The 24922-nt window shown below is 43.1% G+C and overlaps 1 protein-coding gene across 1 annotated transcript in view; it reads right to left on the bottom strand.

The window, feature by feature from the left end:
• Positions 1-5568: 5568 nt before the first annotated feature.
• Positions 5569-24922, bottom strand: part of LOC141991978 (organic cation/carnitine transporter 2-like) — a 45471-nt gene continuing 26117 nt past the window's right edge. The window contains exons 5-10 of the mRNA XM_074960485.1: positions 21313-21439; positions 17090-17190; positions 14325-14539; positions 12709-12891; positions 11816-11951; positions 5569-10842 (exon numbers count right to left, since the gene is read on the bottom strand). Coding sequence (XP_074816586.1) covers positions 10755-10842; positions 11816-11951; positions 12709-12891; positions 14325-14539; positions 17090-17190; positions 21313-21439 — 850 coding nt within the window. The 3' untranslated portion in view covers positions 5569-10754. The remainder of the gene's footprint in view (positions 10843-11815; positions 11952-12708; positions 12892-14324; positions 14540-17089; positions 17191-21312; positions 21440-24922) is intronic.

Genomic DNA, 24922 nt, shown 5'->3' with positions numbered 1-24922 from the left:
AAGGGGCCACAACAGTGGTTCCCTTAACCCACCCAGCAATATTGTTAATCTATCCAATTATACCCTTAGCCCAGCAGAAGAATCTGTCCTATCTCGGGGCCTCTCCTTCTGCCCCTCCACCCCCACGAACATGATACAGTTCTGTGGTGACCTAGAATCCTATTTTCGACGTCTCCGACTCAAGGAATATTTCCAACACACCTCTGAACAACATACTAACCCACAGAGACCTTCCTACCAACACTACAAAAAGAAGGATTCTGGGTGGACTCCTCCTGAAGGTCAAAACAACAGACTGGACTTCTACATAGAGTGCTTCCACCGAAGTGCACGGGCTGAAATTGTGGAAAAGAAGCATCACTTGCCCCATAACCTCAGCCGTGCAGAGCACAGTGCCATCCACAGCCTCAGAAACAACTCTGACATCATAATCAAAAGGCTGATAAAGGAGGTGCTGTCGTCATCATGAATAGGTCGGAATATGAACAAGAGACTGCTAGGCAGCTCTGCAACACCACTTTCTACAAGCCATTACCCTCTGATCCCACTGAGGGTTACCAAAAGAAACCACACCATTTGTTCAAGAAACTCCCTGAAAAAGCACAAGAACAAATCCGCACAGACACACCCCTGGAACCCCAACCTGGGGTATTCTATCTGCTACCCAAGATCCATAAACCTGGAAATCCTGGATGCCCCATCATCTCAGGCATTGGCACCCTGACAGCAGGATTGTCAGGCTATGTAGACTTCCTCCTCAGGCCCTACACTACCAGCACTCCCAGCTATCTTCGAGACACCACTGACTTCCTAAGGAAACTACAATCCATCGGTGATCTTCCTGAAAACACCATCCTGGCCACTATGGATGTAGAAGTCCTCTACACCAACATTCCACACAAAGATGGACTACAAGCCGTCAGGAACACTATCCCCGATAATGTCATGGCAAACCTGATGGCTGAACTTTGTGACTTTGTCCTCACCCATAACTATTTCACATTTGGGGACAATGTATACCTTCAAATCAGCGGCACTGCTATGGGTACCCGCATGGCCCCACAGTATGCCAACATTTTTATGGCTGACTTAGAACAACGCTTCCTCAGCTCTCGTCCCCTAATGCCCCTACTCTACTTGTGCTACATTGATGACATCATCATCTGGACCCATGGAAAAGAAGCCCTTGAGGAATTCCACCATGATTTCAACAATGTCCATCCCACCATCAACCTCAGTCTGGACCAGTCCACACAAGAGATCCACTTCCTGGACACTGCGGTGCTAGTAAGCGATGGTCACATAAACACCACCCTATACCAGAAACCTACTGACCGCTATTCTACCTACATGCCTCCAGCTTTCATCCAGACCATACCACACGGTCCATTGTGTACAGCCAAGCTCTGCGATACAATGCATTTGCTCCAACCCCTCAGACAGAGACAAACACCTACAAGATCTCTATCAAGCATTCTTACAACTAGAATACCCACCTGCTGAAGTGAAGAAACAGATTGACAGAGCCCGAAGAGTAACCAGAAGTCACCTACTACAGGACAGGCCCAACAAAGAAAATAACAGAACGCTACTAGCCATCACCTTCAGCCCCCAACTAAAACCTCTCTAACGCATCATCAAGGATCTACAACCTATCCTGAAGGACGACCCATCACTCTCACAGATCTTGGGAGACAGGCCAGTCCTTGCTTACAGACAGCCCCCCAACCTGAAGCAAATACTCACCAGCAACCACACACCACACAACATAACCACTAACCCAGGAACCTATTCTTGCAACAAAGCCCGTTGCCAACTGTGTCCACATATCTATTCAGGAGACACCAACATAGGGCCTAATCACATCAGCCACACTATCAGAGGCTCGTTCACCTGCACATCTACCAATGTGATATATGCCATCATGTACCAGCAATGCCCCTCTGCCATGTACATTGGTCAAACTGGACAGTCTATGTAAAAGAATAAATGGACACAAATCAGACGTCAAGAATTATAACATTCAAAAACCAGTCGGAGAACACTTCAATCTCTCTGGTCACTCGATTACAGACCTAAAAGTCGCAATATTACAACAAAAAGACTTCAAAAACAGACTCCAACGAGAGACTGCTGAATTGGAATTAATTTGCAAACTGGATACAATTAACTCAGGCTTGAATAGAGACTGGGAGTGATTGAGTCGTTACACAAAGTAAAACTATTTCCCCATGTTTATTTCCCCACCCCACACTGTTCCTCAGACGTTCTTGTCAACTGCTGGAAATGGCCCACCTTGATTATCTCTACAAAAGGTTTTCTTCCCCCCCCCTTCCCCCCCCCCCCCGCTCTCCTGCTGGTAATAGCTCCTCTTAAGTGATCACTCTCCTTACAGTGTGTATGGTAACACCCATTGTTTCATGTTCTCTGTGTATATAAATCTCCCCACTGTATTTTCCGCTGAATGCATTCGATGAAGTGAGCTGTAGCTCACGAAAGCTTATGCTCAAATAAATTTGTTAGTCTCTAAAGTGTCACAAGTACTCCTTTTCTTTTTGCGAGTAATTATGTTGTAACAGGACAGCATCTAAACACACACCAGGTAACCAACCCTAGTTTAAATATATAAGGACCCAAATCTGACATCTTTTTAAAACACTGAATCTAATGGTGAATAAATCTAATTTGGTGTCTTTTTCCTCTCTGGGGAAAGGTAGTTCAGTTTCCATGACTCTTCAGTTTTTGGCCTTTCTACTAGATTGCCAGCAGAGATGTCAATTGTAATAGTGGTTTCCTTTTCCTCAAAGGTGAAGACACCATTTATCTACTAGGAATTGCTCTGATACCACCTTTCCAGGTAGCAGCCACCTAACAGCCATCAGATTGCAACTTCTGGTCATATACCAAGCTGGTCCAAATGTGAAGTGATGACACAGGTGAAAGTCTATGCTATTTACGGGTGCTGAGAGCCATTAAACCAAACTGTAAACCCTGTATATGATAGAAACCACTTCAAACCCTGGGGTGTGACAGCACCTCTAGTTCCAGCACCTACGATGCTATTCCCAGTTTCCTGCGCTGTCCTAGTCTCCTCTACTATATGAAAGACAATAACAAAAGCTAACCTGGCTTCTGGTAGTTATTTCTGCTTTTCAAGAAATGTACAATATAATACAGCGTGAGTCAGAAAGACAAATGATGGGGATCTTGGCCATTCAGTAGAACAACTTGCATGACTTGTCTATTTCAGGCTGTGCAAGAAACAACCCATCTAGTTTTGACCTGTACGCCAGTGGCTCTCAACCTTTCCAGACTACTGTACCCCTTTCAGGAGTCTGATTTGTCTTGAGTACCCCCAAGTTTCACCTCACTTAAAAACTACTTGCTTACAAAATCAGATCTAGAAATACAGAAGTGTCACAGCACACTATTACTGAAAAATTGCTGACTTTGTCATTTTTACCATATTGTTATAAAATAAATCAATTGGAATATAAATATTGTACTTACATTTCAGTGTATAGTATGTAGAGCAATATAAACAAGTCATTATCTGTATGAAATTTTAGTCTGTACTGACTTCACTTGTGCTTTTTATGTAGCCTGTTGTAAAACTAGGCAAATATTTAGATGAGTTGATGTACCCCCTGGAAGACCTCTGCATACCCGTGGTTGAGAACTACTGCCATACGCTATGGCAGTAGCAGTTCAGAAAGACTTTGTATAGTGCATCTCAGTGCTAGATTTCCAGGAGATCTGTGGAGTTTGTAAGCAAATTAGAATTACTGATGCTCTTGCTGGAAATGGCAATAGCAAAGGCCTAATGGGGAAGCATCAGTTCAGGAACCTAGCAGTGGGAATGGGAAATAAAGGCGGCTGGGAAGGGTATGTGCAGGAGAGAAAGAAAAGCAAGAGAGACAGGTGATGCGAGATACAGATTTATCAATTCTAAAGAGTCATTTATGTCCTACTATAGAGTTACATGGTCTGATTCTCAAAAGGTGCTGACCACTTGCCCCTCTCATTGACTTAAATGGGATTTCTGGCTGCTCAGAACCTCTGGAAATGAGGCCAACAGATGTCGTGTACACTCGCATATGTGAACCTTGAGAAAAGTTCTTAATGATTTATTGGGTGCTATAATTAGAATGTCTGAATGGATGAGTTAGATAGCAACAACTACTGTTATAGACACAGTGAGCTGAGCAAATGCTGCCATCTGTTGGTGGAAAGTATACATACCTGACCGGATGCTCTAGCTCAAGGGTGGCCAACCTCAGCCTGAGAGGAAGCCAGAATTTACCCATGTACATTGCCAAAGAGACACAGTTATACGTCAGCAGCCCCCCATCAACCCCCCGCTCCCAGCGCCTCCCACCCACCGGCAGCCCCGCCGACCAGCACCTCCCCCTCCCTCCTCGCACCTCCTGATCAGCTGTTTTGTGGCATGCAGGAGGCTCGGGGTGGGGGGAAGAAGTGAGGGCATGGCAGGTTCAGGGGAGGGGGCTGGAAGGGTTGAAGTGGGGGCAGAGTCAGGGGTTGAGCAGCGAGCACCCCCCCCGGCACATTGGAAAGTTGGCCTCTGTAACTCCAGCCCCGGAGTCGGTGCCTACCCAAGGAGCCGCATATTAACTTCTGAAGAGCTGCATGTGGCTCCGGAGCCACAGGTTGGCCACCCTTGCTCTAGCTTAAGAAAATTCCTTCCTCTTTTAGGGTTTGTCTGCATTTTAAGCTCAGGGTATAATTTGCAGCATGAGAAGATCACCCTAGCATGCTACAAACAGAGTGCAGCCCCGGTGGCACAAAGGGCTAGCTGCCTGGAGGACATGCCTTTCTGAGACACAAGGCATGTACTTGGAGTGACAAGTCCCTCCGACTGCTCGCACCACCCCGACTACTTTATTTTGAGCATATTAGGCTCCATCACAGCTAGCATGGGTAGGTCTCCTTGACTTGGGAATTACATCCCAGGCTCGAAGCGTAGACATACCCTTGGTTAATTAGCATCTGTGGAGGAACGGCTGGTACAGAATTTACCTGGCAAAGTTCAGTTTCTTGCTATTGTAACATTGACAGACCCCGGTTGTTGGCGGGTGGGTGGGTGGGATCAAATTTGAGACCTCTGAAGCTTAGTGTATGAGCCTCAATTGCATGAGCTAAAAGCCACATGGCTCTTAGCTAAGGCTGTAGCAGACTACTCAGTCTCTAGATGGTCTAAGGTGCCACTAGAGGAGGACAGAGGACCACACCAAGCAGGCACGGGTTATATAATTCCTTTGCATCCCAGTCACCTCTTTGCAAGCCTGCAGCCTGCACTCATTTGGCAGTGGAAACTGACCATGCTCCCCTTGGTGAAGACCTACGTGTGACATTTGCTTAGAGCAAACTTGACTTGAAATCCACGAGAAAGGGCATTATACCATGTGAGATGAAGCATGATAAGGCCTGGAAGGTTTGAAAAAGGGAGGAGGCAGCACTGGACAGTCCATATTTCATCTGGTTAATGAATAAAGAAAAAAACCATGAAGGCATAAAAGAACACCAGGACAACACTTCATATCTGGAATTCTCTTTAGAATGATTTTATTCAGAATATTACAAATAATCTTATCACAATTTTTACAGGAAATGCTTTAAGAATCAACTATTTTAAATCAACCTTATTATATTTAAAGAGTATTTACATTCACAGAAGAAACCACTCTTTGATTTTGAAAATATTTGGCTTTCTATATACAAGGCTCTGGGCATAAGTGGTATAATAAAGTGCCCCAAGATGCATTTGCAAGCAAGGCACTACGCTATCTAAGCTGATTTCATGTTGTGATCAAATAATTTCCAGCTGTATAAGTTTAGGGCCCAATCCTACAAATCGTAACACAGACAACTTTATTCACAGGAGCAGTCTCACTGAGTTCAATAGGAGTACTCCAGTGAGTGGAGCTACTCCTGGGCTTAAGTGCTTGCAGGCTTAGGGCCTCAAAGAGCAATTTATAATAATGGATGAGCCAGGTGGAACCAGGACATAAAGAGCACAGCTGTTGTGTCAAGCCAGGCGTCTACCGCACCCATGGCAAGCAGGTTCCAAGACATCTGCACCATGGCAGTGGTATTATTATGGATGCTCTGAACAAATGAAAATCTAGCGACAGAAGATCATCTCACCATGCACTTGGGAGAATAATGTAAATTTTAAATGTACCCCACATTCAAAAGGAAGCCCTCTCGAAAGTGCAGTTTTACATAGCACCGAGGAAGGAGTTTGTGGCTGAAAGCACAGGATTGGGGACTAGAAAACCCAGGTTCTAAACCTGGCTCTGTAACAGACTTTCTGAGGGGCCCTGGCCACCTCCTCTTTGTGCCTCTCTTTCCCAATCTGTAATTTAGGGGTGTGAAGGGGGGCGGAGAGAGAGATGTACCAGCACTGGTGAAGCTAACATCACAAGTGCTCTGAGATCAGCTGGCAGCAGATGCTACAGAACAATAACCAGCCAGATTCAGAAGTAAAGCCAAACATTCTAACTAGTGCTCAGAAATGGCAGAGAATCATCCTGAGCATTTACATAACTCTTCACAAACATTCATTAATTCCAACCCCCTTGAGAGGTGGTATCTCCATTTTACTGGAGATACTGGGAAACTGAGGTACCAAGGCCAAAGTGACTTGTCCAAAACAATGAAGGGAGTCAGTCTCAGAGCTGGAATTAGAACTTGGGCGTTCCTGGATCCTAGCCCTGTGCTCATGACCACTACGCCATGTCTCTCATAGCGATGATGGGGGTTCTCTATCAGCAAGGAATCTTATGTACATACAGGCAGTGATTCCTAGCGGATGAGGAAAAGAATGCATGAGCCATTCTGAATTTTCCAGCTTTTGTAGATTGAAGATAGCCTGAATCCATTTTGCATGCTGCCCTGGTGTAAATATTACAGTGAATTTATCATCTTAGCACAACCCCTCATTCAGGGGTAGATTCTGCCACCCTTCCAATGAGTAGTACCTTAATCCTTGGAAAACAATAGGACTACTCACAGACTAAGGTAAGGGTGACAGAACAGGACTCTCAGTTATTAATTGAAGCACAGTTAAAGCCTTCTTTATAGCCACATATTTATGTTCTGTACAGTATATCTGCTGTTAACTAATGTACTTGTAAAAATTAAAAACGGTACAATTTTAAAAGCCTTTACATAATAGCAGATGGAATTACACAGAACACCTTGATGACCTCACCTTGATGACCTCACCTTGGAACTCTACCTGGTGCTAAAGGACCCTGTTCTAATGTTACTTTCATAGTGGTCTTTCTAGTTTAGAAAGTGATTCATGGAAGGAGGAAGGCTTCGATTAAATTTACGTGTTGGCCTTTTTTTAGAAAGAAAGGAGCATTTCCAAAAACCTGAGTTTGAAAAAAATGTGTTCAGATCAGAAGGCCCCAATGCCACCCCAACCTACAAAACACGAAAAAGAAGTGACAGGCCAACAGAATCTTTAAAGACCGTTACTGAGTTTATGTCCTGACGCTACAAAGGTCTGAACATGTAGCACTCAGAGTAACTCTGCCCAAGTTTAGATATAATGTGGTGCCACCAAAATGTTCTACAAGTTTCTACAACTGTGCTAAACACCTCCAGACCTTGCCTTCTATTGCCATTACTGATGTCACTGTCTGAAAGTGATGACCTGAATCGTGTTCCTCTAGTCTAGATTTTATCTGTGACTCTCTTCACCTGCACACTGATCTTATTAACATACCTCCCCAAAAGAACACAGGAGGAATATTTCAGTTAGATTCGGAGCTGGTTTTTATTTTACTAAAATTAGTGCATTCTTTTGAAGATCAGAGAATCCACTCAGTCATACAGAAAAATAACCCAGGTGGGTAGTGCCACACGTGAACAAAACCAGTTGTGAAAACAGTGCACGGGGGAAACTGTCAAATGGGAATCAGATTAATATATTAATATCCATACACTCTGCAGAAGCATAGAGGATATTTTGTGTTATATTTTCCATTTTTAGAAGACTAATATGCATTAAAATACAGGCTGTGATATCAGAATTGTTCATTATTGCCATGGCATATCCGCCTTGCATCACAACTGAGAAATTCCCCGTACAGCTGGCTCAACCATTGTCCTTAAGATTGCTCAGTAAACACTGGAACATTTAAAAATTCAAGAAAGAAAATCTCACTGTCAAGTGACATAATGCAATAACTCAGTGGAGGAAAGTAACAGCTAAACGTTAAGGGTGTTAAGGGAAATTGGCCAAGAGTTCATTCCAGTTTTAGATTAGGCATCCGTTGAAGTCTTACAGCAGGTGGGCTTTTAAGTTATATTTTTGAACAGATTCTCATGCATCGGACACAGAAAGTCAGCATGTCTGCACTTGACCTCGAGGTGTAATTCCATGTGTTTGGTGCCATTAGCCCCTTCTGCCACGCGCACTGCTGCAGCTACCCTCTACTTTCAGCAGGCTAGCCTATTGCCAGCTAACGCAGGCATGGCTCCCAGAGTTGGGCATTACGCCCCAGTGCGAAGTGTAGACATATGCTCTAAGAGACTGTTTGTGCCCTTCTGGTAGGAATGTTGCAAAGTGCAATTCTTAGGAGGGGAAAATGCAAATATAGCCAAAACACTGTAACCAGAGTTACCCAAAGCAAAGTCAAAAGAGTCGCCGATTTGACTTGACAGAGTGACAAGTCCCTGCCAAGTGGATTTTATAAGGCAGTGGTGTATGATTTGAGATCAGTGTAGAGTATGGTGTTGACCTGAGTCAATTTTGCAAATCTCACTCCAGATCTCATAATGGCCCTAACAGGACAAGGAAATGTAGAAGGGTGGAGCACGAAACAACAAATCTCCCTTTAAAAGTTAGTAGGGGCCCTGCGTGTTACTTGCAGTTCCCTTTTACACAGGATAATTTGTCAGTTCTATACCCCAAAATACAGTAACACTTGCCAACTTCTAGTTACTTCCGTCCAATGATTAAAGACATATCAATGGCACATCTGCTAAGAGACTTAATAGATAGGGATAAGGTACATACAATCTCACACCTTTAGGTGTAGGCAGGCAGAACTACAGAATCAGATCAGGGTCAGCTCAGGCACACACAGCACATGCAACGTGCATGCACAAATTAAGGGCAAGGAGGAGAGGAAGGGTCTAAAACATACTTCTATAAGGCAGGAGGCACTGTACCAAACCTGTTGCTACAGCATGGTCTGTAGGGAGAGAATAAGGCACCCTGGCTATCAAGATAATTAGCTGCTGCTAAATTTAACACCGTAGTAAAATGTTAAACGTTTGTAAATAGCTGCTTTTCCAGAAAGAAAAGCCTCTAGCAGCTTTGATTACTGAAAGGTAAGACTCTATTTATTAAACCGCTCCAAACAAATTAAAAAGTACCACAGAATGCTTTATGAAATTCATTTCTTAAACCTGTCCCAGGGTGAAGAAATGTGCTTTCAGCACTGTCCAAATGAGAACGAAACAGAAGTTTTACTGAAAGAAACACAAATGCTACCAAGGCAGCTTCTGTAATCAAAGGAATTGTCTCTTGGCAGATTTTCAACACGATTTCTTCGTTTTGCTCTTTAAAAAAAATTTCACTGATTTCATGATATTTGTGAGAAAACAGAACATGTAAAATGACATTCTTGGCTCTTAGTTGAGCCAAGGCCAGGACTTGAGGCTAAATATTGATCTTAATTATACCCATGTAGCCCCCTCATATTCAATTCTATGTGGGTGCACAGGGTACGCCTGAGAGTGGAATTTAGTCCTCCATATTGTGAGGAAACTGACAAAAAAAAGAACAAAAGAGGAAATAGAAAGTTTTGAAAATAGACATATTGCCCCCAATCAAACTGTACAGAAGACTTAGAAGGATTAGCTTGGATACTGTATCCTAAAAGGATACAAGAAATACAGATGAAACCTATTTATAGTTTTAAAAATAAATAAGCACCTGGAATAGGACACACCCCAATATCAGATGTAAACAACTTCACCCTGTGGTCATATTAAAAAGATATTTGAAACAATCAGAATTACTTTGCTAGCAAAGCTTCAATATTGCAAATGATTTGTGCAAGAAATTCTTCTCAATACATTTCCAGCTAAAATAAAGTCAAATTTTCAAATTCATTTGTCAAAGTTTTTCTTTTTTCATCCCTGAAGTTGTTCAGGAATTAATCATGTGCAAAGCCACCTGTGTATGATTTATGTAAAATTGCCAGCCAGGTATTTTCACCACCTTTGTTACTTTATAACAAGCTCCCTGCCTGGGAGCAGATGTGTGTGTTTGTGCATGTCGAGAAATCCAGTGTCACTGGCAGCCTTTTCTTACAATTTGGAAAGAGCTGGCAATTTTTAACTCTTGTTAACATGAGTTATCTTAAGCTCCTTAAGGCCTGAAGTCACTCCATCAGCACTCAGTAACAAGCACCTTTCAGATGTTGAGATCTACAGCAAGTGTGTCAGTCATTCTTAAAATTATAAACTGTGTTTATCCAACATAGTTCTGTGTTTTTGACACATTAAACGACTGTGGATGGAGATCTCATGAAGGGATATACAGTATCTACGTTCATATAAAAAGAACGTATTGAAAACAGTGTTTCATTTAATAAATAAGTTTATAATTACAGGACACAAAGTGTTGCTACTAGCCCTTTCTGGAAGGAAAATTAAAAGAAAAGTCAGTTTACTTTTCAGTCAATCGTGAAGTATACAGTGTAGTGCCATCAAAAAGCCGTGCTTTTAAGAATCACTGGGCTTTCTTCTTCGTCCTTTGAAACCCTTGTGCTATTAGATGTATGTCTGTACTTGAGTCTGTAAACAAGGAAAAACAATGAATAGTGCAATTTCTAATTAAAACAGTACCCTCCAAAATCCTAAATGTAAGTTTGTCCATATGGGCCTTGATTCGGCAAAGTACCTAAGCATGTGCTTTACTTTAAAAACCCACTGACGTCAGTGGGATGACTCACATGCTTAAGCATCTTCCTAAATCAGAAAATGAAATGCTGAAAACTCTCAATGACCTTGCAATTCCATGGGATTTGAAAGTGCTGAACACTTCCAACTGATACCCAGGGGACTTTCTACCTATACTCGTATCAGGAGAAATTATTTGGATGATGAACTTTCATACTGTGAAACAACAATTCAACATTTTTACCATGTTTGCTACATGTCAAGGATGTTTATGTCAAATATCTTAAATGTGATTATACTCTTAAAAAGACTACATAAAATAGCTCATTTTTCACGTTTATTTTCTGTGGGCACTGTGTACTCATGTACACAGAGCCGCCCAGAGCCAAACAACTCTGAAAGAATGACTTGGATTCTATTCAGGCTCATGAATCATCAACAGAATCACAATTAAATTCCATTAGTAGGGCCAAATTCTTCCTTTAATGACTCTGTGCAAACCCATCAAAGAAACTATACATGCCTACCCATGCTCCATTTAATTTGCTTGTTCAGTTGTTTCTCGTACATTAATCCTTACAACTCCTTTTTGTTCTTCTTCTAAGAGCTCCCTCCAATTTCTGAACAACTTTCAAGCAGCACGATGTATGGTAGGCACAGCATATTGCTGATAGTCATCTCTGCTGTAACGCAGTGGAATTCAATTTGGCCAATTCTATTGCTGATTTGAGATCTTAATTTTTTTTAGCTTACCATCCCTAAAGGACCGCTGGGGACCAAAGAGCTAAGAGGGAACTGTATTTTATGTAGATATTTTTCTGAGATGGTAGAATTTTCTTGAGAGAGAAGATTAGAAGGTAACACTTACCCTTTAACCAGCAGCATCTGCTCTATAGTGTCTGGGAGAGGCATGCCATAACTTTCTGGGAGAAACAGAGTAAGGACTCCAGTCAGCACAGTCAGGCTTCCCATAAGGATGTAAGGTAGGAATCTGTCATAGCCACCTAAAAGAACATAGGACATGCTGATATCAGGTTTACATCACCACCATGATGAACCAGTGGTTAATATTTGAGTCCTGTGTATAATGCAAACATACAGCTGTCTAAATTGCAGCACCATTGTGCTGCAAGATATAAACTTTATAAAATAAGTTAAGTCACTAGTCCCCGTGGTTGCAAAGATAACTTTCACATGGTAAAAATTCGTTCATAGTGGCATTTCCCTGAATTTCCCAGCCTGAAAAAAAAAAAAAAAAAAAAAAAAAGCTAAGAGAGAAGAGTGAACTGCCCCATTCATCCTGATAAGATGTCACCTCAGAAGCCTAACAAAGAGATACTCTAAAACACAGATACTCTGTCAGGATCATTGTTCAGTGATTTTTTTGAGGCCAAATGTTCTTTAGGAAACTAATGGCCAAATACAGATCCTATTATATGGGCATAATTTCTTTGAGTTCTGTGTTTCCAAACCACAAAGTATTGAGCAATGTTAGAATTTCTAAATGCCTTCTGTGAGCTGAGGTTACTCACTGAGAAGAGTAGAAGCAGCTGTGATTCTGTTATAGGATATTTGTTGACTAATCTGTGACAAATATAGGGCAATAGCCTGGACTTTACAAGGCAAGACGAGAGCATGACTATACAGACATAACACGGGTTAACTGAAGCACTGGTTCACAGTTACAGAAATCAGCCTACCCTTGCATTTGTTCGATTTTGTTTTCAATACTAGCAGGAGACACAATAGCTGGTATCTTACCGAGGTAAACAAAATAAGGTGAGAGGATGCTTCCCAATCTGGAGGCCATGGAACTGGCTCCAACTCCCATATTCCTCACGACTGTTGGGTACAGCTCAGCAGTGTAAACGTAAACCATTGAAAAGGAAGATGTGATCCCAAATTTACCCAGCATCACCAAGATAATGGACAGGACATGAAGGTCTGAAAGGGAGATCCAATCAGAACATCAATAAACTGTAACAAGTCACTGCATCTATTAACCCCATTTTTATTTTTTGCTTCTCGTCAACTTAATTCCAGTGTTGGGGTTTTTTGGTTGATTCATTTTAACATAAAGACTCTTAATAAAACAAAACGATCTTCCTCCTAAGGTCATCCAGTCCTGCCACCTATAAAATTTGAGAACAGAGACACAACTTAAGGAGAAACACATTGGCAATGTATTTCTAAGATCCTGGTTCACCCTAGCTAGTGGGATTAGCTTTGTAATAAAACACATACCAATGTACAGGTGATTTAAAGATCAGAAGTAGCAAATAATATAATCCACTGTCGCTCTTGGAGAATAAGCAAGACAGTTCTCCCTTTCATTTATTTATTCTTTGATTTGCAATAACATGCTTATACACCAAGCCCTAAGCACATGGTCAAAGCCATCAACAGATCAGTATGATAACAATCTCTAGTGTACCTAGCAGAAGGCTACTTAATGGTCGGATTCTAAGTATGAGATACCTTCCTTCAAATATTTTTTAATTAGCAAACATTCAATTTTTTAAAAAGTATCTACACTTGCTTACTTTTAGTATTGTTATTTATCACAAAGGCTACATAATAGCTCTCCTGAAATTCAAGTTCTTAATGAGACCGAAGTAGGAAAAACATTATTGACAATTGGTTCTTCTGGAGACAAGTTCTGCAGGATTATGCCAGCTCCTGGTACCATCCATGCCACCCAATTGACTACTCCATTTAGTCTAAACCTTGTCCCACACCACGAATTTATTGGGACTCCAGGGTGTAAATTAGAGCAAAACCAGACTAGAGTCTGAATCTTAACAGACCATAGAGAACAAACTATCTTTACTTTAGAGAAAGAAAAGGCTTAGGAATGTGTCTGACACTGGGTATGTCTACATTAGAGCTGGAGGTGTAATTTCCACCCCAGGAAGATATACCTGTGCTAGCTCTGATTGAGCTAGTGTGCTAAAAGTAGAAGTGGAACCATGGCAGCATGGGTGGGAGGAGGGGCTAGTTACCCCGAGTATGTACCTAGGGTTTCAGACATGATCATACCATCCCGCTAGGCTGCCCCATTGCTTGTGCTACCACAGCTGCGCTTCTATTTTTAGCATGCTAGCTCAATCAGAGCTAGCACGGGTAAGTCTACCCGAGCTGGAAACTACACTTGCAGCTCTAGTGTAGACATACCTCTTGTGTCACATGAGCTCCCTGTGCAGCAGCAAGCAGATGTGGAGGGAAAGGGCAAGGATGGGTAAGGAGAATCTGCATTTGGTCTACAGCTCTGGGGAAAGATTCTTCTCCTCCACAATACTTCACATAGCTGCCCAGTGCTAGGCACTGGAATTTACCCATTAAAAAAATCTGGTTGATATCAGCTAAAAAGTTCATACATGGAGGGACCAGCTGAATGAAGAGAAGGACGCAGCCTCCCAAGAATAATGCAGCAGCCATCGAATACCGTCGGGGGAGATTTCGGAGAAGCAGCCAGGCTATAATATAAGCTGGAATTTCGATAACCGCTGAGAGGAAGCAGTTTACATAGGCATCACCATGCAGGTTAGGAGTGTCAAGTGAGAGGCCAAAATAGCCTACAGAGATTATCATCCTAAAAGACACAAAATAGGAAAGAATCAGACAGACAGACAGACAGACTTGTTCCTGTTCTCCCTCAGCCTCCTATGGCCACAGACTGCCACGTGCCTCTCACATAATTACTGTGCAAAATATTAAAATTGATTTGCCTATGTAAGGAATGTCAGTGCCTACCAGACTTTCTTAGCTTTGAAGCTAGTATCAGGTAGATTTATTGCTGTACACAGAGGTGTAACAGACTCAGACAAGGCCTTCTAGATACTGAATTGATCTTTCCATATTTTCCTGAATTTAAAGCAACTTAAAAAAAAAAAAGTCCCGTTGCGTTTAAAAATGAATCCAATCTGACTAGATGATTCCAGAGACGTTTGTTAGCCCTGCTGATGCATGAGTCCATGTAAGCACAATCTACTGGACCCTCACTATTGCCCCTGTAGCAACAGTGGCCACACATGGCTTCCGCTACCTTCGACTGACTAGATGCCCACGTCAATTTCTCTCCAATACAGACCTAGCAAAAATGATTCATGCATTTGTCACTTTTAGACTAGATCCCTGCTACATTGTCTGAAGAACTTCCGATTGTTGCTGGCAGAGAGTTTCTAACATTTCCGATTGCACCAAGTAAAGGGCAGCAGTGCACCCATATTAGAGTGATTACAATAATCATACTACTACTAATAAATAATTGCAGTCTTAGTATGAAAGGTAAGAATCTAGACAACTGAACTCAATCTGCTTCCAAAATTAAAATGAGGCCTACATTAGATATTATTAGCTAGAGACAAGGAATGGGAGAGGGAGCTCTGTGCTGAGAGAACTGTACTCCGAAAAAGAAAACTGGGACTTCACTGCAGCTCTGCAACAAGAGAGCCTGTAAAGAACTAGGGAACTAGAATATCTTGAGACACATTGAGCAGGGAAGGTTACATTTCACCAACAAGAGACAACCATTAAAGAAATGAGGAGGTCACAGCTATTGTACTGGGAAATCTCTGAATGAATCACATAGGCACAGAGCTCTCACCTTTATCATTATTATTTATCGAGACCTAGAGCAGGGATTGGCAACCTTTGGCATGCGGCCCATCAGGAAAATCCGCAGGCGGGCTGGGACGGTTTATCTGCACTGTCCGCAGGTTCGGCTGATCGCAGCTCCCACTGGGCGCAGTTCGCCGTTGCAGGCCAATGGGGGCGGCGGGAAGCAGCAGCTAACACATCCCTCGGCCCAAGCCACTTCCCGCAGCCCCCACTGGCCTGGAACAGCAAACCGCAGCCAGTGGGAGCTGCGATCGGCTGAAACAAACCGTCCCGGCCCGCCAGCAGATTTCCCTGATTGGCTGTGTGCCAAAGGTTGCTGATCCCTGGCCTAGAGCCTCAAGGAGGTCAAGCCCTATAATGCTAACTGCACACATAATAAATAACCAACGAGTTTGCGATCCGAAAGACAATCCGTTTCTTGCTGGGTTTGTGCACAGCAAAAAAATGCTCATGGTTCAATTGCTTAAAACAAAATAAGAAGCTATCAGTGCACCTGTGGAGATGTAAACGTGCCATCTGTAAGGTACCAGGAAAAACCTCATGACGAAGGAAATATTTAAGTCACTACAGCCATGCAGATTTTCTGGTGTGACCTGGCAACCTAAGCTATGATTTACAAACAATAATTGTTTGGCAGAATTTAATGAGATAGAAGAATGGTTCTTATCACAAATTATCCCTTTGAATCCTGAATTCCCAGCTGTTCTGCCATATATTCAAATCTGTGCTTTCAAAAATTATTACTGAGCTCAAGGCATCATCAAATCTAGACCGGCCACCCCCTGCCAATGCGGTTTGCATTAGGCTGTCATGTTGGAAAAGCTTAATGCTCAGATATGGATGCTCAAAGAACATTCTTGTAGGGGGATTTACACGCTATGTGATGACCAGGCCTCAGACTTCCGCCCTACCTCCTAGAGCCTGGCAAAGGGATTTGATTAGGGCTCTCTCACTTGTTCAGGGGCAGCAGACTCATCTCATATAGTTTGAGATGTGTGATGGGTTATGTACCCCTTTATTTGCAGCTACCCTATACTATACTATTCCTAGTACTAATACCCGAAACATACAGAACACATTATTTATAGGGCAGGAGATGCCAGCCAGTTTTTCCAAGTTATTAAGAGATACTCTATGGTGGCTGCTGGAAGTGAAGTTGGAGAGCAGAGTGGGCCATGCACTTTTTACAATGGCAGCAGACATCCTTGCAAGAAGTTCAAGAGCAGTGAGAACACACAGGTCAATATTCGACACTGGTCAATATTCACTCTTCTCACAAGTCTTTTTTTATTAGTTACTGAAAAAAGACACTTCTTGTAATCCTTAAATGAAAAACCAACCTGTTTAATCTGAATCTTGTAGCATGAGCCAGAAGTTTACTGGCCTTTGAACTTTATGCTAATAACTTTGTCTGTGCCTCCTTTTTTCTTAATTTTTTTTTTCCACAGCAGTTTCTAACAGCAGGTGCTTATCATTCAGCGGCCTTTGTATTCGTGCGTTCTAGGAGCATACTTTTGCTTACCAAAGCATCACTGACAAAATAGTGACAAATCGGATATTTTGGGTCCTCACTAGGTCCAAAATGGTGTGTTTCTGCTGCTTCTGGGAAGTCATTTCCTGTAGCTAAGGGAAAAATACATGGACACATTGTCAATACAGCCAATTCTGTATTGCAAAACGTTTATTCTGAATGAGCAATATGGACTGCAGTAAACATCTTGAGAGGCTTTAGGACACCTTACGGGCAGAGAAATTTAAATCAGGGTGATTATAAATAAGGCACAAATTTTTAACAGTGAGGATAATTAACCATTGGAACAAACTACTAAGAGAAGTGGTAGTCTTTTACATGATTTAAATCCCTTGATTTAAATCACAGGATTTTTAAAAAAATCACTGATTTAAATCTTGTTCAGGCTTTGTAAAACTAATTTGAAAATCTGTGCTATTACAACTTTAAATTAAAACTTATAATTAATTTATAAAATGCTTTCTTAAAATGTCATTACTGATAGGGTCTCTTAACAAAACCGCTATTAGCAAGAGACAAAATATTGAAAGTTAAGGCTCTGATCCTGCAAACACTTAAGCAGGTATGTAACTTTAGTTACATTAATGGTCCCTTGATTTCAATGGAATTTCTCATGTGACTACAGTTAAACATCTGCATAAGTGTTTGCAGTATCAGAAGGTAAAATTCTATTTCTACTCAAAACTTCTTTTATTGGCTACAAATTTTGTCACTTCAAAACAAAATTGCTTCAGTGTTAACAAAGAAAAGTTATTTGTGAACTAATTTTTTCTGACTAACTTTAGACTCCTAAACCTATATTTAAATATCTAAGGGAAGGATTTTCCAAAGCATGTAAGTGACTTAGGAGCATAAGTCCCACTGACTTCAAACTGCAAAACCTGATGGAGCTTAATAGCCTGGTCGAAGCATTTCAGCATCCTTGACTTGCGGGCGTTTGATACATCAGAAGATGGTGTTGGTTGGAAATATAGCACAAGGTATTTACTTCACAATTTCATGTCCGAGTTTGTGTGGTTCTCAAAGTAACAATAATGCTGGACTGGTCTTTTTTTTAGGAAACCAAATAAGGGAATAAGTTCAAGTATCCACTTTAGCAATGCACGACTATAAAATGAGAAGTAAAGAACTATCAACACGGAAACAATCTGATTTAATTTTTAATCATGATTGTTATCCACCCTGGCAATTTATGTTAAGGTGAAAACTTCCATTTCTACAACTGCAATAAGAAGAGCTTTTTGCACGTTAGCTTCATTCCATAAACTGCTATATGTGGAGATTAACACTGAGTGAAGGCAAGCAAAAACAATTGTGTAGGAGGTTCCTTTCTCCTCTCAAGTTAAATTCAAAATGGCCAAGGACAGCTAATTCTAAAGATAGACTTTATGTTGGTTCTTTGAACCCCCTAACCATGTTAGTAATAATACTAAACAATATTTGGCACTTCAATAGTACTTTTCAAACACTAGTTTTAACTTACAGTAGCAGAGTATACTATAACATCATCTGTCTAGTGCAAGTTTCAGAAGTTTTTGTTTAGAAGCATTTTCTCCTAGAGCATTAGGTTACTTTAGGGGTACAACATTCACTACTTTAATCCATACAAATCAACACTCAAGAGGTATGCTGGACAATCCAACCACTGGTTTTATCATCTGATCAACCCTATATTGTGATACACCACACCAATTTCCTGATCAGCCTCAGTTCTACATTTCTTGTTTTTACAACAAGCTGGTTCCTGGAGATGGAGGAAATGTCTGGTTTGTCCACATCCTTTTCAGCTAGGTCATTCTGAGATTAAATTGTAGCTGAAGCATAGAAATGCATGTAAATAAATGTGAGGTTTGCACATGCAGAGAATGGAAGGAATGTGTTATCTTTGAGGCTGTTGTAACAGTAGCTACACACACAGCATTCCCTAGTTCTCAATGTAGGAATGTATAAAATACTTAATACCAAATCAAGTCCCTATAAGCCAACTGCACTGGAGCTTCTGACCCTAATAAACTGTCAAAAGTTACATAGTGCCTAATCCTGCAATCTTACTGGGCCTGAATCTGTCACCCTTACTCGCAGAATATTACCTTACTGTGAAAGAAGTTTCATGGACTTCAGCGGGAATAATAGTGGAGTAAAGTACTTTCTACATGAAAAATGGTGGCAGAACTGCTGCCAATGTGAGGAATCCTTATACACAGAATGCGTCCCACTGAAATCAAAGGAACTACTTGCATGAATAAGAATGACTAATTTGAACAACAGCCCTAAACTTCACCCCTCAACACCAAAAAACCCTCACCAATGTGCTGTAAATTGTATCTGATCTAGTGTGAGTGCAGCTTTTCAATGAGGCTGATATAGCTACTGTGGGTGAATGTAAACTATTTCTGAGGGTACGTCTACACAGCAATCAGACACCTGCAGCTGGCCCATCACAGCTGACTCGGGCTCACGGGGTTCGGGCTAAGAGGCTATTTAATTGTGGTGCAGACATTTGGGCTTCGGCTGCAGCCCAAGCTGTGGAGCTCATCACCTCGCAGGGTCCTGTTGTTGCTTTTATAAATCATAGTCCGTTAAAAAAGCCTGACATTTTTAGTAGCATTAAGAGCTAGAGCTTCTGTTTTCCTGAAAACGTGCTGCCCCCTAAAGACATATACGTCACGTGTCAACTGCTTGCAGCAGTGCAGCTCTCCACCCTTTCTTGTAAATCATATGATCTTTATTAAGAACTATACAGTTGTGTCACCATTAGCGGCCAAGAAATCAACAAACAGGAAACTTAAAAACAGGAACATAGTGTAAGTTCTAACAGTTGCTATCTGTGAGAAGAGGCTCTGTCCATTAGTAGCTGGATACACAGACAATGAAATCCTCGATGGGGCAGGTCCCAGAAGGAAGGTATGGGAGTGGCTGAGAGGGCCGGTCATTTGCTATGAGACAGAAATGATGCTTTGAATGTAACTCTATAATCTGAAACCATACTGCTCCTTAACTGAACAGAGTCCAGGAGTCCCTCATCCTCCAGAATCAGTGGCACCCAAATGGTCTCAGGGTGACCTCCAAAAGTGAGACAAGTTTGGATATTAACACATTTTTCCCACCTCAAATCCTACATTGTTTCAGCCCAGCTCAGAAAGAAAGAAAACTTCCAGGAGTGGGGGGAGAATATTGGTGGGGTAAGGGAAGAAGAAAGAGGAAAGCGATGCATAATGACGACTCCGCCCTAAAGCGTTTTGAGAGTAATGCTGAGCTTGGATATATTTATATTACTGTAGTACCCAGAGGTCCTGACCAGGATCAGGACCGTGTTGGACTGGACACTATCCAAGCACAGAGGTAGACCCAATCCCTGCAATGAAGTGCTTACAATCTGAGGAGTTACAGTCTCTCCCTTTAACATTCAGCACCAGCCCCCAGTGACATTGGCCGACTTTTGGGTTTGGTCCTATTCAGGGAAGATAGAGCCCTGACCACATAAGAGCTGTATCATACTAGAGAACAGTAAAACAAATAGCTAGACTTTAGTTTTGAGGGGAAGTCCTCAGATCATTTGAGTGGGGCTCTCTTTCTCTAGGAATGGTCCTAAATAGCATGTAGGGATCCATGGGTTTTCATTCATCCCTTTAGTTTAAGGCCAGGTTTTTGCCTGTTTGCTATCTGCTCTCTTATTCTGTTTCACCATCGGGGGGGGGCTTTACATCTCTATCTGGGACAACAATCTTTACATTCAAAAATCAATGGCTGGAGGAAATTTGAAAGCGAAGTCCATCTTATATGATATCTCAGGAATCTCCCCACCATATGGCCAGGCTCCAGCACTCTGAGAAGTGAGAATTCACAGGCATGTGTCAGCTGTCTCATATAAAGAAGCAGAGTCCATTCTCATGAGGGGGAGAAGATTTACTGCATTACAGGGGATAAGACAGCATTTCAGATAGTCTACTTAGTGCAGGGTATGTACAAGCCACAGAGTAACAAGTAAACTATGAAGCAAATTAAAGAGCCTGCCCTAAAGAGACTACAATCAAAAAGGCACAAACGGGTACAATGCAGAACACAGAGATGTGTTTTCTTTCTGGCTGGAGTGCTCACAGGAGGTTCAGAAGATTTATGAAGAGGAAGGATATGGGGTGAACATCTGTTTGGAAAGTGCCTAGGACGTTACAGGGAGGATCAGACAGACAGTTTTAATACACATGAAAGTTTACCTCCATAGGATTAAATATTACATCTGGGGCTGTAATACCATTTGTTTTTGCAGCCTTTCGGATGATGATTTCTGCCTCTCGTAACCTTCCTTGAGAGATCAGCCACCGGGGAGATTCTGGAATGACCCTGCAACAAGTTTCAGAACAACAACAACGTCTGCATTTCCACACTGACCACGGCTGCAAAGACACACATACATATCGCCACAGCCATAAATAGTTTAAAATGTGCTGTACCTTGCAGTGATTAAAAACAAAAACACAACACACATTTATGCAAAGCAGATGAGCATATACTGTGAAAAAGAGATTGAAATTTGTTCATGGACTTAAAAGGGACTAAAAAGTTAAGCTACAAATCAAACTTGAGAAGTACAGGAAGAAAATGTTTTATCAAAAGAAACGAAGGCAGTGTGAAACTGTGTGCATGACATTGTGCTGTAGGTAGGTAACATTTGGACAGTGATACATATAAGCTAACAACTGTAGATATCACTATGGGATGAGATACCTATATACAAGCTGCCTTCACAAGAGAAAGTGGACTCAATTATGTATTGTACTTTCTACTATCTAGGAAGAGAAGTAGCTCCACCTTGTGGACTATTAAGACTTATCGTATTCCATAAAAACAGTACTCAGTGGAGGAAAATTCTGAAATCATATAGATGCCCAAATGCTACTTTTTCTGAATAAAAGTTCCACAGACCTCAATCCCAGCTCATCTCCCAGCTACCAGTGGTCTCTAGTTCTGCCTTTCTTAGCCTGATCCTACTCTCAGTAAAGTCCATGGACTTCAATGGGAAAAGGAGCAAATCATTCCCTTCTGTCCAAAATGCTAGGCGAGACCTGGCCTTTCAAAAAGAAAGGCACAGAACTCTGGAGCAGGTTTTGAGTAGGAAGTAGCTCTACACCACCTTTCCACTCTCCTCCCCTGATCAGCCCCACCTAGTGCAAAGGTGGATGAAGCCAGGGGTTAGGATCTGACTGATTATTTCTAATGGACCTTGAACTAACATGGCTTTTTGTTTATTCCTTGTTTGCCTGACAGCAGCAGTGATGACAGAATAGTCCTGAGAAAAATATTTCCCTTCCTATGGTACAAATTAATTACGTTTATTAAAAGTTAACATTTTAAAAGTTCTAATTTTGTTCCTGCTACAAACCGCATTTCACCCAGCATGGTCAACTTCGATATTTGGTTCTCACAAACTAGCACAGTGCTGCATTGTTCAGGCTGCAAACGCTGCAGAGGAGAATGACAATTTATTCCGTAAAGTTTGTTTGTATCGAACTGTTTGTTCAATTTGATGGAAGCATTTCTAGTAATTTTTTTTAAAAATACAACTAAATGTTGGGTAAAATTTGATCTGACAGTGTCCCATAAACTGCAGCTGCACACAGATAGCATTTTTATTTAGTCTTGGCCCATGGTTTGGCGAGGGGGGGAGGGGGCTGGGTATTTGTGGGGGGTGCAGGAGTCAGGGCTGGGGGTGTGTGGAGGTGCAGGGGTCAGGGCAGGGGGCTGGGGGTGTGTGAGGAGGGTGCAGGAGTCAGGGCATAGGGTGTGGGGGGGTGCAGGAGTCAGGGCTGGGATCGTGGGGGGTGCAGGGGTCAGGGCAGAGGGCTGGGAGTGTGTAGGGGGGTCTAGGGGTCAGGGCTGGGGGTGTGTCTGGACTGTAAGTCCTTTTACGTAGCTATTTGACTGATGATGCTATACACAGGTTTAAAACTGATAAGCCGATATTTACTTTAGTATACTCCATTCATGGACAAACAATGTATCTGTAAAATATCCCAAACAACAAAATGCAAAGAAAGACAAACAAGTTAAACCTGGAGTCACAAGGGGAAAAGCACACACCAACCCATACAGACAGGAAGGTAAGAGTTAGAATCCTGAAAGCAATTCCAAACAGCACTGGAAACCAGCTTAGAACTTTCTCCAAGCATGTGGGCAAAGGCCCTGAGATTCAATATACATATAAAGGCTTTTTGTAAAACAGCCTCATTTTGGCCTTGGATTTTGCACCCACATACCTTGTACCTGCAGATGCATTTTATACTTCTTTTGCATTTAACTGCCTGATTTGTGGGTGCAATCAGATAGATAGCCAAATTCTATAAAACGTGCCAGCAGTTATTTTTGGGCACATAACCTCTTAGATATTTAGATGAGCTAATTGAAAAGGATGTAGCACAGGGGTCGGCAACCTATGGCACGCATCCCAAAGACGGCACGCAAGCCGATTTTTAATGGCACGCTGCTGCCTGCCAGGTCCCAGCTGCTGGCCCCACTCAGCCCGCTGCCGAACCAAGGCCAGCAGCAGGCTGAGCGGGGCCGGGACCCCAGCAGGCAGCAGCGTGCCATCAAAAATCCTGCCCGCCCCGGCCCGCTCTTCTCCGCCCCTCCCCTGCAGGGGCAGGATGAAGAAGCTTGGTTCTGCCAGCTGCTGCTGCAGGGCAGGCAAGTTCCCCTCCCCAACCTCTTCCCCCAGCGTGCTGGGTTCTTGCCCTTCCTCCTCTCCCTCCCTGCCGCGGATCAGCTGATGGCCCTTGCGAGGGAGGGGGAGACGCAGTGCACTCGCGGAGACGAGGTGGGTACAAGGCTTTGGGAAAGGGGGTTGGAATCAGGGCATATCCCCTCCAGCCCCCTGCCGTGAGCCGCTCTGGGAGCGCCCCCAGGACCCTAGCCCACACCCACAGCCCTCTGCCCTGACCCATGCACCCCCCTCACACACACCCAGCCCTCTGCCCTGACGCCTGCACCCCCCTCACACACACCCAGCCCTCTGCCCTGACGCCTGCACCCCACACGATCCCAGCCCTGACTCCAGCACCCCCCCACACCCCATGCCCTGACTCCTGCACCCTCCTCACACACGCCCAGCCCTGATTTCTGCATCCCCACACATACCCAGCCCTCTGCCCTGACCCCTGCACCCCCACACACCCCAGCCCTGACTCCTGCACCCCCCCAGCTCCCCCCCATGCATTCCCACATTCCCCCCCCCCCACCCTTCGCACCAAACGGGAGCTCCTGCACCCTTCGCACCAAATGGGAGCTGCCCAGGTAAGCACTCCACACCCAAACCTCCTGCCCCAACCCTGAGCCCCCTCCCTCATTCTAGCTCTTGGCCTGACCCTGCCTCCCAACCCCCAGTCTGCTCCTTCACCCTAGCCCTGTGCTCAGTGCACTCCCACCCTCAGCTCAGTGCCAAGAGAGAGGAAGAGAATGGGCTATAACCAGCGAGAAGGTAGGTACCCACTCTATGTGGGCAGGGCCGGGATCCCAGACCGGCAACGGGCTGAGTGGCAGCAGGCTGAGCCGCTCAGCCCACTGCCAGTCTGGGGTCCCGGCCGCCAGCCCCACTCAGCCCGCGGCTGGTCTGGGGTTCTGGCTGCTGGCTCCTTGCCAGCCGGGGTCCCGGCCGCAGGTCCGCTCAGCCTGCTTCCGGCCTAAGTGAATGGAACCCCAGGCTGGCAGCGGGCTGGCAGCGTAAGATTGCGTTTTAATTTAATTTTAAATGAAGCTTCTTAAACATTTTGAAAACCCTGTTTACTTTACATACGACAATAGTTTAGTTATAGAATCTATAGACTTATAGAG

The sequence above is a fragment of the Natator depressus genome, chromosome 8 (genome assembly GCF_965152275.1).
Source record: "Natator depressus isolate rNatDep1 chromosome 8, rNatDep2.hap1, whole genome shotgun sequence".
Taxonomy (NCBI): Eukaryota; Metazoa; Chordata; order Testudines; family Cheloniidae; genus Natator; species Natator depressus.
Note: the sequence above shows the minus strand (reverse complement) of the source record. Positions and strands in the feature narration are given on the sequence as shown.